This window comes from Arachis hypogaea, chromosome 3 (assembly GCF_003086295.3).
Source record: "Arachis hypogaea cultivar Tifrunner chromosome 3, arahy.Tifrunner.gnm2.J5K5, whole genome shotgun sequence".
Classification (NCBI taxonomy): Eukaryota; Viridiplantae; Streptophyta; class Magnoliopsida; order Fabales; family Fabaceae; genus Arachis; species Arachis hypogaea.
In genome coordinates this window covers 81,329,682-81,342,665 of record NC_092038.1, presented here as the reverse complement: position 1 = coordinate 81,342,665, position 12,984 = coordinate 81,329,682, and the positions used below count along the sequence as shown (strand labels likewise).

General features: G+C 37.5%; 1 protein-coding gene across 1 annotated transcript; it reads left to right on the top strand.

Annotated features, from left to right (window-relative positions):
• Nucleotides 1-331: 331 nt before the first annotated feature.
• LOC112770777 (ribonucleoside-diphosphate reductase large subunit-like) lies at nucleotides 332-1,746 on the top strand. The gene is made up of 3 exons (XM_072229934.1): nucleotides 332-527; nucleotides 1,126-1,229; nucleotides 1,509-1,746. The coding sequence occupies exons 1-3, from the start codon at nucleotides 353-355 to the stop codon at nucleotides 1,515-1,517; spliced, it is 288 nt and encodes a 95-aa protein (XP_072086035.1). The 5' UTR covers nucleotides 332-352; the 3' UTR covers nucleotides 1,518-1,746.
• The last annotated feature ends 11,238 nt before the right edge of the window (nucleotides 1,747-12,984 follow it).

Here is a 12,984-nt window from a genome sequence, read left to right as displayed (position 1 = left end):
TTGCTGGTTTCTGGTTCATCTCGGCTATTCTTCCTCTATAGCTGTTCTTTTTTCTTGTTTTAATTCGTCTTATGTTTTTCCTATAGCAGCTTTTTCATAGTGTTAGAAATAGTTAGAGCATAGCATCCATTGTTGGAAGCAAACAAAGAATTGGTGGAAGTGCACCCAGCTTAAGAAAAATCTGCGCCTGACTTACCATGCAAAAAGGAGCCAACGCCAAGTAAGGTTTTCCCTGTCTTTTTGTGAGCCTGTGTTTTATTTTTTCCCACTGTTGGTGAACTGATCATTGGAGACCTGATTTAATTGGCTATCTTTATATGCTTGACAATTGAGTAGTTGCTTCCTTATATATATGAAAGATGATAGTATAGAGGGAATATATGGTACTTTGAAGGAGTGTGCTGTCATTAGCAAATCAGCAGGGGGAATTGGTGTTTCTGTTCACAATATCTGTGCCACTGGCAGCTACATACGTGGAACAAATGGGACATCCAATTGTATTGATCAAAGAGGAGGCAAGAGGAAAGGTAATAGTTTATCCATGTTCTATAACTTCCATTTCTAACTGTGTTAATAATGTTACGTTTGTATGAAGAGCATCGTGCGAGAGATCTACTTTACGCACTTTGGGTGCCTGATCTCTTTATGGAAACAAATACAACTATTGTTTTTATGAATAGAATGTTTCAATGAGGTATAAGTTTGAATTTGTGTCCCCTTTGTCTGCAAAAGATAAGGACTGAATCTTATCTCTAAATTTTTAAATGTTTTCTGCTGCTTATTTTGTTTGTTTACATCAAGGTTTCTTGTGGTGGACTGGATGAGTCTATTTTACTAATTAAGAGCTGTCAACAATTCTCACATTATCCTTGTTACAACTTACACGACGAGATGTTTCAAAAGTTCAATTTTAATACGGAATGGGCTGTCAGACTTATATCGAAGATTACAAATGAGAGGATATCCCAATTAAGGGTGATGCCATTGTGAAGCAGGTTATAATCTACTTATTAACATTATCATTCATTAGGATATATTTGATTTTGGAAAGAGGGAAGATGTCTGAACCTGTGCTTTTTTACTCATCTTCTCATATAATGAAAATTCTTCTTTCATGATACACAGTGGAATCATCACATATGTACAACTCTTGGGGTTGCAAATCAATGCAGAAAAAGTTCTTCTTCAGCATAAGAAAGAGCCTAGTTGAATTTGATGAAGTATTGGAGGTATGTTATGAGGAGACATTTTAAAGACATAGTTGGTTAAGTAATTACTTTGTAGCTTATTGTCATAATATTCTTGGTTGATTCAAAATGTGTTTGTTGGAACCGTGGACGGTGGAAATATCCAAATTTTAGGGGAGGTTCTGCCGAAATTTTTCTAAACTTTTTGGATAAAACTTAGTGGAAAAATTATAATTAGTTTGGATAAAACTTAGTAGAAAAATTATAATTAGTGTTATATCTTGTTTCTAACTTCTTTTTTTCGGTTTTTCTTATTTACAGGAGTGCTGAAATGGTGACCATATGCTACTTTGAGCGCTCAACAATGTTTTGATGCATAGAGACACTAATCTATGTTAGAACTTTTATGTTTTGGTTGAACTTTGTATGTTAGAACTTTTATGTTTTGGTTGAACTAATCAATGTACTCACTAGCTAATGTTATTTTGTTTCAAGACAATTTTAGCTAAAAAGATCTTGTTTGACTTATGTATGTTTTTGCATATTATATACATGTAAACTTGCTTATTATCATTGTTAATATATTAGTTAATTTAAAAACTAATTTAGTAAATTATGCATGTAATTTGTAATAAAAAAAAGTTGTTACAAAATAATTAATTTGCTTTCGTAACTAAAGAAAAATATGTTACAAAATCATGTTACATTTTGTAACAAAATTTTTTGATAGGAAAAAAATTGACTGTCACGAAAAATACCTTCAAGATCAAAAATTGTTACCACTTTCGTAACGGCTTCTGGTTTTTTGTATCAAAAAAATTGTTACAAAATATGGTTTTGAATTGTAACAGTTTCATTTTTCGTTACAAAAACTTTTTGTAACGGGACTTACTGCAATGGACCCTTTTTTTGTTACAAAAAACTTTTGTTTCAAAATTTCGACGTTTTGTAACAATATTTTTTGTAACAAACGCGCCTTTTTCTTGTAGTGGAAGCAAGCTTTGGTCATCTTGTAAATCTCAGTCAGGCAGACTTAAATGGTTATGAATGATTTATGAATAAAGCATAAAATAAAGATAGAGATACTTATGTAATTCATTGGTGAGAATTTCAGATAAGCGTATGGAGATGCTTTGTCCCTTCCGTCTCTCTGCTTTCCTACTGTCTTCATCCAATCCTTCTTACTCCTTTCCATGGCAAACTGTATGTTGGGCATCACCGTTGTCAATGGCTATAGTCCCATCCTCTCAGTGAAAATGTTCAACGCGCTCTGTCACAGCACGGCTATTCAGCTGTCGGTTCTCGATAATGTCGGAATAGAATCTAGTGATTCTTTTGCGTCTGTCACTAACGCCCCACAATCGCGAGTTTGAAGCTCGTCACAGTCATTTAATCCTTGAATCCTACTTAAAATACCACAGACAAGGTTTAGACCTTCCGGATTCTCTTGAATGCCGCCATCAATTCTAGCTTATACCACGAAGATTCCGATTAAGGGATCCAAGAGATATCCACTCAATCTAAGGTAGAACGGAGGTGGTTGTCAGGCACACGTTCATAGGTGAGAATGATGATGAGTGTCACGGATCATCACATTCATCAAGTTGAGGAACAAGTGATATCTTAGAACAAGAATAAGGCGAATTGAATAGAAGAACAATAGTAATTGCATTAATACTCGAGGTACAGCAGAGCTCCACACCTTAATCTATGGTGTGTAGAAACTCCAATGTTGAAAATACATAAGAACAAGGTCTAGGCATGGCCAAGAGGGCAGCCCCCATGATCTAAGAACTAGACGTCCAAAGATGAGAATACAATAGCAAAAGGTCCTATTTGTAGAGAACTAGTAGCTTAGGGTTTACAAAGATGAGTAAATGACATAAAAATCCACTTCCGGGCCCACTTGGTGTGTGCTTGGGCTGAGCATTGAAGCTTTCATGTGTAGAGACTTTTCTTGGAGTTAAACGCCAGCTTTTGTGCCAGTTTGGGCGTTTAACTCCCATTCTTGAGCCAGTTCCGGCGTTTTACGCCAGAATTCTTGAGCTGATTTGGAACGCCTGTTTGGACCATCAAATCTTGGGCAAAGTATGGACTATTATACATTTCTGGAAAGCCCAGTATGTCTACTTTCCAACGCAATTAAGATCGCGCCAATTGAGCTTCTGTAGCTCCAGAAAATCCACTTCGAGTGCAGGAAGATTAGAATCCAACAGCATCTGCAGTCCTTTTCAGCCTCTGAATCAGATTTTTGCTCAGGTCCCTCAATTTCAGCCAGAAAATACCTGAAATCACATAAAAACACACAAACTCATAGTAAAGTCCAGAAAATTAAATTTTAACTAAAAACTAATAAAAACATATTAAAAACTAACTAAAATGTACTGAAAACATACTAAAAACAGTGCCAAAAAGCGTATAAATTATCCGCTCATCACAACACCAAACTTAAATTGTTGCTTGTCCCCAAGCAACTGAAAATCAAATAAGATAAAAAGAAGAGAATATTCAATGAATTCCAAAAACATCTATGAACATTAGTATTAATTAGATGAGCGGGGCTTTAGCTTTTTGCCTCTGAACAGTTTTGGCATCTCACTTTATCCTTTAAAATTCAGAATGATTGGCTTCTCTAGGAACTCAGAATCCAGATAGTGTTATTAATTCTTCTAGTTAAGTATGATGATTCTTGAACATAGCTTCTTTATGAGTCTTGGCCGTGGCCCAAAGCACTCTGTCTTCCAGTATTACCACCGGATACATACATGCCACAGACACATAACTGGGTGAACCTTTTCAGATTGTGACTCAGCTTTGATTAGAGGTGTCCAGGGTTCTTAAGCACACTCTTTTTGCCTTGGATCAGGACTTTATTTTTTTTCTTTTTCTTTTTCCTCTTTTTTTTTGTATTCACTGCTTTTTCTTGCTTCAAGAATCATTTTTTTATGATTTTTCAGATCCTCAGTAACATGTCTCCTTTTTCATCATTTTTTCAAGAGCCAACATTCATGAACAACAAATTCAAAAGACATATGAACTGTTTAAGCATACATTTAGAAATCAAAAGTATTGCCACCACATCAAAATAATTAATCTATTATAAAATTCAAAATTCATGCAATTCTTCTCTTTTTCAATTAAAGAACAAGGAGATTAAAGAACGGGTCCACCTTAGTGATGGCGGCTTGTTCTTCCTCTTGAAGATCTTATGGAGTGCTTGAGCTCCTCAATGTCTCTTCCTTGTCTTTGTTGCTCCTCTCTCATGATTCTTTGATCTTCTCTAATTTCATGGAGGAGAATGGAATGTTCTTGGTGCTCCACCCTTAGTTGTCCCATGTTGGAACTCAACTCCCCTAGAGAGGTGTTGATTTGCTCCCAATAGTTTTGTGGAGGAAAGTGCATCCCTTGAGGCATCTCAGGGATTTCATGATGAGTGGGATCTCTTGTTTGCTCCATCCTCTTCTTAGTGGTATCCATGAGGACTTGGTCCAACCTTTGATCAATGTTGACCCTTTTTGAGTTTGAAAGGGACCTCGGGGATCACCTTCTTCATGGCCACAACTTCATAGAAGTGGTCTTGATGCACCCTTGGGATGAATCTTTCCATCTCCCATGACTTGGAGGTGGAAGCTTTTGCCTTCCCTTTCCTCTTTCTAGAGGTTTCTCCGGCCTTAGATGCCATAAATGGTTATGGAAAAACAAAAGCAATGCTTTTACCACACCAAACTTAGAAGTTTTGCTCGTCCTCGAGCAAAAGAAGGAAGAAGAGAGTAGAAGAAGAAGAAATAGAGGAGATGGAGGAGGCTTTGTGGTTCGGCCAAGGGGGAGAAGTAGTGTTTAGGTTGTGTGAAAATAAAAGAGTGAAGATGGGTTTATATAGGAGTGGAGAGGGGGTGTATGGTTCGGCCATAATGGGTGGGTTTTGGGAGGGAAAGTGGTTTGAATTTGAATGGTGAGGTAGGTGGGGTTTTATGAAGGATGGATGTGAGTGGTGAAGAGAATAGTGGGATTTGATAGGTGAGGGGTTTTTGGGGAAGAGGTGCTGAAGTGATTGGTGAATGGGTGAAGAAGAGAGAGAATGGTGAGTTAGGTGGGGATCCTGTGGGGTCCACAGATCCTGAGGTGTCAAGAAAAATTCATCCCTGCACCAAGTGGCGAGCAAAAATGCTCTTTCTGCCAATTCTGGCGTTAAACACCGGGCTGGTTCCCATTTCTAACATTTAACGCCAACTTCTTGCCCCTTCCTGGCATTTAACACCAGTCTGGTGCCCCTTTCTGGTGTTAAACGCCCAGAATGGTGCCAGACTGGGCGTTAAACACCCATTTGCTGCCCTTACTAGCGTTTAAATGCCAGCAAGTTTTCTTCCAGGGTGTGTTGTTTTTCTTTCTGTTTTTTTATTCTATTTTTGCTTTTTCAATTGATTTTGTGACTTCCCATGATCATCAACCTATAGAAAACATAAAATAACAAAGGAAAATAGATAAATATAACATTGTGTTGCCTCCCAACAAGCGCTTCTTTAATGTCAGTAGCTTGACAGTGGGCTCTCATAGAGCTTCACAGATACTCAGAGCAACATTGGAACCTCCCAACACCAAACTTAGAGTTTGAACGTGGGGGTTCAACACCAAACTTAGAAGTTGGTTGTGGCCTGCCAACACCAAACTTAGAGTTTGACTGTGGGGGCTCTGCTTGACTCTGTTTTGAGAGAAGCTCTTCATGCTTCCTCTCCATGGTTACAGAGGGATATCCTTGAGCCCTAAACACAATGGATTCTTCATTCACTTGAATTATTAATTCTCCTCTGTCAACATCAATCACAGCCTTTGCTGTGGCTAGGAAGGGTCTGCCAAGGATGATGGATTCATCCATGCACTTCCCAGTCTCTAGGACTATGAAATCAGCAGGGATGTAATGGTCTTCAATCTTTACCAGAACATCCTCTACAAGTCCATAAGCTTGTTTTCTTGAATTGTCTGCTATCTCTAGTGAGATTCTTGCAGCTTGCACCTCAAAGATCCCTAGCTTCTCCATTACAGAGAGAGGCATGAGGTTTATGCTTGACCCTAGGTCACACAGAGCCTTCTTGAAGGTCATGGTGCCTACTGTACAAGGTATTGAGAACTTTCCAGGATCCTGTCTCTTTTGAGGTAATCTCTGCCTAGACAAGTCATCCAGTTCTTTGGTGAGCAAGAGGTTCATCCTCCTAAGTCTCATTACCAAATAACTTGTCATTTAGCTTCATGATTGCTCCAAGGTATTTAGCAACTAGCTCTTCAGTGACATCTTCATCCTCTTCAGAGGAAGAATACTCATCAGAGCTCATGAATGACAGAAGTAAATCCAATGGAATCTCTATGGTCTCAGTGTGAGCCTCAGATTCCCATGGTTCCCCATTAGGGAACTCATTGGAGGCCAGTGGACGTCCATTGAGGTCTTCCTCAGTGGCGTTCACTGCCTCTTTCTCCTCTCCAAATTCGGCCACGTTGATGGCCTTGCACTCTCCTTTTGGATTCTCTTCTGTATTGCTTGGAAGAGTACTAGGAGGGAGTTCAGTAACTTTCTTACTCAGCTGACCCACTTGTGCCTCCAAGTTTCTAATGGAGGATCTTGTTTCAGTCATGAAACTTTGAGTGGTTTTGATTAGATCAGAGACCATGGTTGCTAAGTTAGAGTGGCTCTGCTTAGAATTCTCTGTCTGTTGCTGAGAAGATGATGGAAAAGGCTTGCCACTGCTAAACCTGTTTCTTCCACCATTGTTCTTGTTGAAACCTTGTTGAGGTCTCTGTTGATCCTTCCATGAGATATTTGGATGATTTCTCCATGAAGGATTATAGGTGTTTCCATAGGGTTCTCCCATGTAATTCACCTCTTCCATTGAAGGGTTCTCAGGATCATAAGCTTCTTCTTCAGATGAAGCATCCTTAGTACTGCCTGGTGCAGCTTGCATTCCAGACAGACTTTGAGAAATCATATTGACTTGCTGAGTCAATATTTTGTTCTGAGCCAATATGGCATTCAGAGTATCAATCTCAAGAACTCCTTTCTTCTGATTCGTCCCATTGTTCACAGGATTCCTTTCAGAAGTGTACATGAATTGGTTATTTGCAACCATTTCAATGAGTTCTTGAGCTTCTGCAGGCATCTTCTTTAGATGAAGAGATCCTCCAGCAGAGCTATCCAATGACATCTTGGACAGTTCAGACAGACCATCATAGAAGATACCTATGATGCTCCATTCAGAAAGCATGTCAGACGGACACTTTCTGATCAATTGTTTGTATCTTTCCTAAGCTTCATAGAGGGATTCTCCTTCCTTCTGTCTGAAGGTTTGGACTTCCACTCTAAGTTTACTCAATTTTTGAAGTGGAAAGAACTTTGCTAGGAAGGCATTGACTAGCTTTTCCCAAGAGTTCAGGCTTTCTTTAGGTTGTGAGTCCAGCCATATCCTAGCTCTGTCTCTTATAGCAAAAGAGAATAGCATAAGTCTGTAGACCTCAGGGTCAACCCCATTGGTCTTGACAGTGTCATAGATTTGCAAGAACTCAGCTAAAAACTGATCAGGATCTTCCAATGGAAGTCCATGGAACTTGCAATTCTGTTGCATTAGAGAAACTAATTGAGGCTTAAGCTCAAAGTTGTTTGCTCCAATGGCAGGGATAGAGATGCTTCTCCCATAGAATTCGGGAGTGGTTGCAGTAAAGTCACCCAGCACCTTCCTTGCATTATTGGCATTGTTGTTATTTTTGGCTGCCATGTCTTCTTCTTTGAAGATTTCTGTTAGGTCCTCTACAGAGAGTTGTGCTTTAGCTTCTCTTAGCTTTCGCTTCAAGGTCCTTTCAGGTTCAGGGTCAGCCTCAACAACAATACTTTTGTCTTTGCTCCTGCTCATATGAAAGAGAATAAAACAAGAAAATATGAAATCCTCTATATCACAGTATAGAGATTTCTTGAGGTGTCAGAGAAAAAAAAATAGAAGGAAGAGGTAGAAGAATTCGAACTTAGAAAGATAGAGTTCGAATTGTGCATTGAGGAGGAGTGTTAATCCATAAATAGAAGGATGTGAGAAGAGGGCAAGAAATTTTCGAAAATCAAAGTGAATTAATTAAAAGAAATTTTGAAAAAATGGTAATTGATTTTCGAAAGCTAAGATTGGGAAAGAAATTAAGTGATTTTTGAAAAAGATTTTGAAATTAGATATCAAAAAGATATTATTGAAAACTATTTTGAAAAAGATGTGATTAAAAATATATGATTGAAAAGTTATGGTTTTAAAAAGGATATAATTGAAAAACAATTTAAAAAGATTTGATTTTTAAAATTAATGGCTTGGCTAACAAGAAAAGATATGATTCAGAGATTAAACCTTTCTCAACAGAAAAGGCAACATACTTGAAATGTTGAATCAAATCATTAATTGTTAGCAAGTATTTTTAAAAAATGAAAAGAAATTAATTTTGAAAAGATATGATTGAAAAGATATGATTTGAAAAAGATTTGATTTTGAAAAATTATGGAAACTTGAAAAAAATTTGCATTAAAAACAAAATCTTCCCTCTTGTGCCATCCTGGCGTTAAACGCCCAGAATGGTATCCATTCTGGCGTTTAACGCCCAAAACTCTACCCTTTTGGGCGTTAAACGCCCAGCCAGGCACCCTGGCTGTCATTTAAACGCCAGTTTTCCTTCTTCACTGGGCATTTTGAACGCCCAGCTTTTTCTGTGTAATTCCTCTGCTGTATGTTCTGAATCTTCAATTCTCTATATTTTTGACTTGAAAAGACACAAATTAAAATTTTTTTTTTGGATTTTTAATGATGAGGAATAATCAAAATGCAACTAAAATCAAATAACCAATGCATGCAAGACACCAAACTTAAAAGTTTGTATACTACTGACACTAACAAGTTGAGAATGCATATGAGAAACAACAAAACACACAAAACAAGAGAATTTAAAGATCAGAGCAAGTAAATCATCAAGAACAACTTGAAGAACAATGAAGACACATGAAAAATGCAAGAAGAACAGAAACATGCAATTGACACCAAACTTAAAATGAGACATTAGACTCAACAAGAAACATAAAATATTTTTGGTTTTAATGATTTAATAATTTTTTTGGTTTTTTTCGAAAATTATATGGAAAAGAAAATAAAGAGATTCAAAATTTTTAATAAGAATTCTAGGAATCATGCAATGTTAGTCTAAAGCTTTAGTCTAAAGGAATTAGACATGGCTAGCCAAGCTTCAGCAGGACATTGCATTCAAGAGCTAAATTGATGAGAATCAATCAGCTTTGGTGATGATGAAAACATCACCTTGAAACACTAGAATTCGTTCTTAAAAATTATGAAAAATACCTAATCTAAGCAACAAGATGAACCGTCAGTTGTCCAAACTCAAACAATCCCCGGCAATGGCGCCAAAAACTTGGTGCACGAAATTGTGATGATCAATGGCGCCATCAACATGCGCTCAATTGCAATCTCAACTCTTTATCACAACTTCGCACAACTAACCAGCAAGTGCACTGGGTCGTCCAAGTAATAAACCTTACGCGAGTAAGGGTCGTATGAAGCAAGCTATGGTCATCTTGTAAACCTCAGTCAGGCAAACTCAAATGGTTATGAAAGATTTATGAATAAAGCATAAAATAAAGATAGAGATACTTATGTAATTCATTGGTGAGAATTTCAAATAAGCGTATGGAGATGCTTTGTCCCTTCCGTCTCTCTGCTTTCCTACTGTCTTCATCCAATCCTTCTTACTCCTTTCCATGGCAAGCTGTATGTTGGGCATCACCGTTGTCAATGGCTACAGTCCCATCCTCTCAGTGAAAATGTTCAACGCGCTCTGTCACAGCACGGCTATTCAGCTGTCAGTTCTCGATCATGTCAGAATAGAATCCAGTGATTCTTTTGCGTCTGTCACTAACGCCCCACAATCGCGAGTTTGAAGCTCGTCACAGTCATTCAATCCTTGAATCCTACTCAGAATACCACAGACAAGGTTTAGACCTTCCGGATTCTCTTGAATGCCACCATCAATTCTAGCTTATACCAGAAGATTCCGATTAAGGGATCCAAGAGATATCCACTCAATCTAAAGTAGAACGGAGGTGGTTGTCAGGCACACGTTCATAGGTGAGAATGATGATGAGTGTCACGGATCATCACATTCATCAAGTTGAGGAACAAGTGATATCTTAGAACAAGAATAAGGCGAATTGAATAGAAGAACAATAGTAATTGCATTAATACTCGAGGTACAGCAGAGCTCCACACCTTAATCTATGGTGTGTAGAAACTCCACCATTGAAAATACATAAGAACAAGGTCTAGGAATGGCCGAGAGGGCAGCCCCCATGATCCAAGAACTAGACGTCCATACAATAGCAAAAGGTCCTATTTGTAGAGAACTAGTAGCTTAGGGTTTACAAAGATGAGTAAATGACATAAAAATCCACTTCCGGGCCCACTTGGTGTGTGCTTGGGCTGAGCATTGAAGCTTTCATGTGTAGAGACTTTTCTTGGAGTTAAACGCCAGCTTTTGTGCCAGTTTGGGCGTTTAACTCCCATTCTTGTGCCAGTTCCGGCGTTTTACGCCAGAATTCTTGAGCTGATTTGGAACGCCTGTTTGGGCCATCAAATCTCGGGCAAAGTATGGACTATTATATATTGCTGGAAAGCCCGGGATGTCTACTTTCCAACGCAATTGAGAGCTCGCCAATTGCTCTTCTGTAGCTCCAGAAAATCCACTTCAAGTGCAGGAAGGTCAGAATCCAACAGCATCTGCAGTCCTTTTCAGCCTCTGAATCAGATTTTTGCTCAGGTCCCTTAATTTCAGCCAGAAAATACCTGAAATCACAAAAAAACACACAAACTCATAGTAAAGTCCAGAAAATTGAATTTTAACTAAAATCTAATAAAAACATATTAAAAACTAACTAAAATGTACTAAAAACATACTAAAAACAGTGCCAAAAAGCGTATAAATTATCCACTCATCAATCCACCTCCAAGCCAACCAATCACAACTCACCCTAACCCCCCAAAACCCCCAAGGCTGGTTCATTTGCTCCTTGTGGCCGAAATTTCCAAGAGAGAAAAAGAGAGAAAAGTTCTTAGTTCCAAATCTTCAAAGCTTGATTTCTACTGAACTAAAACTCAAATCAAAATTCCAATCCGACCAAAATGATCCTCTCTTCTTTCTCCACATGATGATATGACTTATTAAGGCTGGAATCAAGGAGTGTTGGCTGCACCATCTCTCTTTTGATTCGGTTTCAAGGAAACATGCTCAAACATGTGTTTTCTTGATGTTCTTCCTTAGGAATCATGCTTAACTTGACTTGAGGGCCAAGAAACGTGACTTTCCAGAAAGTCTAAGGTTAGAAATCACTTCCTAACATGCTGAGTGAGATTTGGTTATTTGAGAGTTTTTGGATTTAAAGTTGTTCTTGATGTGATTTAGGAGGAAAAAGTGCTAAAGGACCACCTGAAAGTCTAACTGAATTAGGAGCAGCAAAATCAGGTAGGGTGCCACGAAATTAATCATGATTATTTGTGTTTGAATTGTGTGAATGTTTTATGATTTGGCTGTGCTAAAAATTGGTTGCATATATGATTGATTCTTGGTGAAAATTTGGTGAAATTTTGATGAAATTTGATGAAATTCAAGCTTTAAAGTTCATGTTCTTGGGGCAGCTGGAAAAACGAAACCCTAGGCTTAAATTGAAGTTCAATTTGTGTTAAAATCATGTAGAAAATATGGGGTTTTAGTGGCTGCTAATTTATTATGAATTATGGTAAAAATCGGTTGCTGAAAAGACTGAAAAACGGGTAAAAACAGAGAAAGAATCTGAATAATTTATGAAGAACATGAAGAACACTTTGAGTGTTATGAAGAACAATGAAGAACAGGCCTTAGATCCTTAAAAGGGCAAGCAAGTAAAATTTTTTGGTGTTTAAGGGGTTATTTGGTAATTTCTAAAAGTTAGGGTGGTTAAAGCAGAAATATTAAAAGTTACCGGGGTAAAAAGTGAGTTTTAAAGGTAAAAAGGTAAAGGAAGGTTAATTTTCAAAAATTTAATAATAAAATAATAAATAATAATAAAATATTAAATAATAATATTTAATTAAAAATAATATTTTAATAAAAATGATAAAATAATGCGAAAAGGCAGTTTTCTGTAAAAGCTTTAGAAAGACAACTTTAAGCGCAGAATCTCATAATTACCTTCATAAAACACTTAGGGAGTGGTAAGAACATATTAGTGAGGCAAATATAAAAGAAAGATAAAAGCTAAAGAAAAGATAAAAAGCAAAGAAGAAGTCTGTAAAGTTTTAACAACAGAAAAACAGACAGAGACTAGCGAACTAACTAGGGCAACATAGTTAGTCCTTGAGTTACGACTAGGGTTAGGTATAATATGAAAAGTTAAACTGTTTCAGTATAGACTTAATGAACCTATACTTGGGACAGGCTTACTATTCATATCAAGATTTACATAAGCTTTAAATACACATGTTAAACAGAGGAATCAGAGCAGAGTAAAGAGATTAAGAGCAGAGGACTTATTGAAAAGTTAATTGTTGCTTGAGACAACCCAAGAGATATTGTTTGCTTATTCGTTGCTTAATGCAACCCAAGAGATAATGTTTATTTATCTGTTGCTTAAAGCAACCCAAGAGCTTCTGTAGGGAAACTAGGATACCTACAGCAAATTTTCCGTTCCCAAGAGTATATTTCCTGCGAGTAGAAAGCAGAGGCTGTCTCAATAGAGCTGCTAATA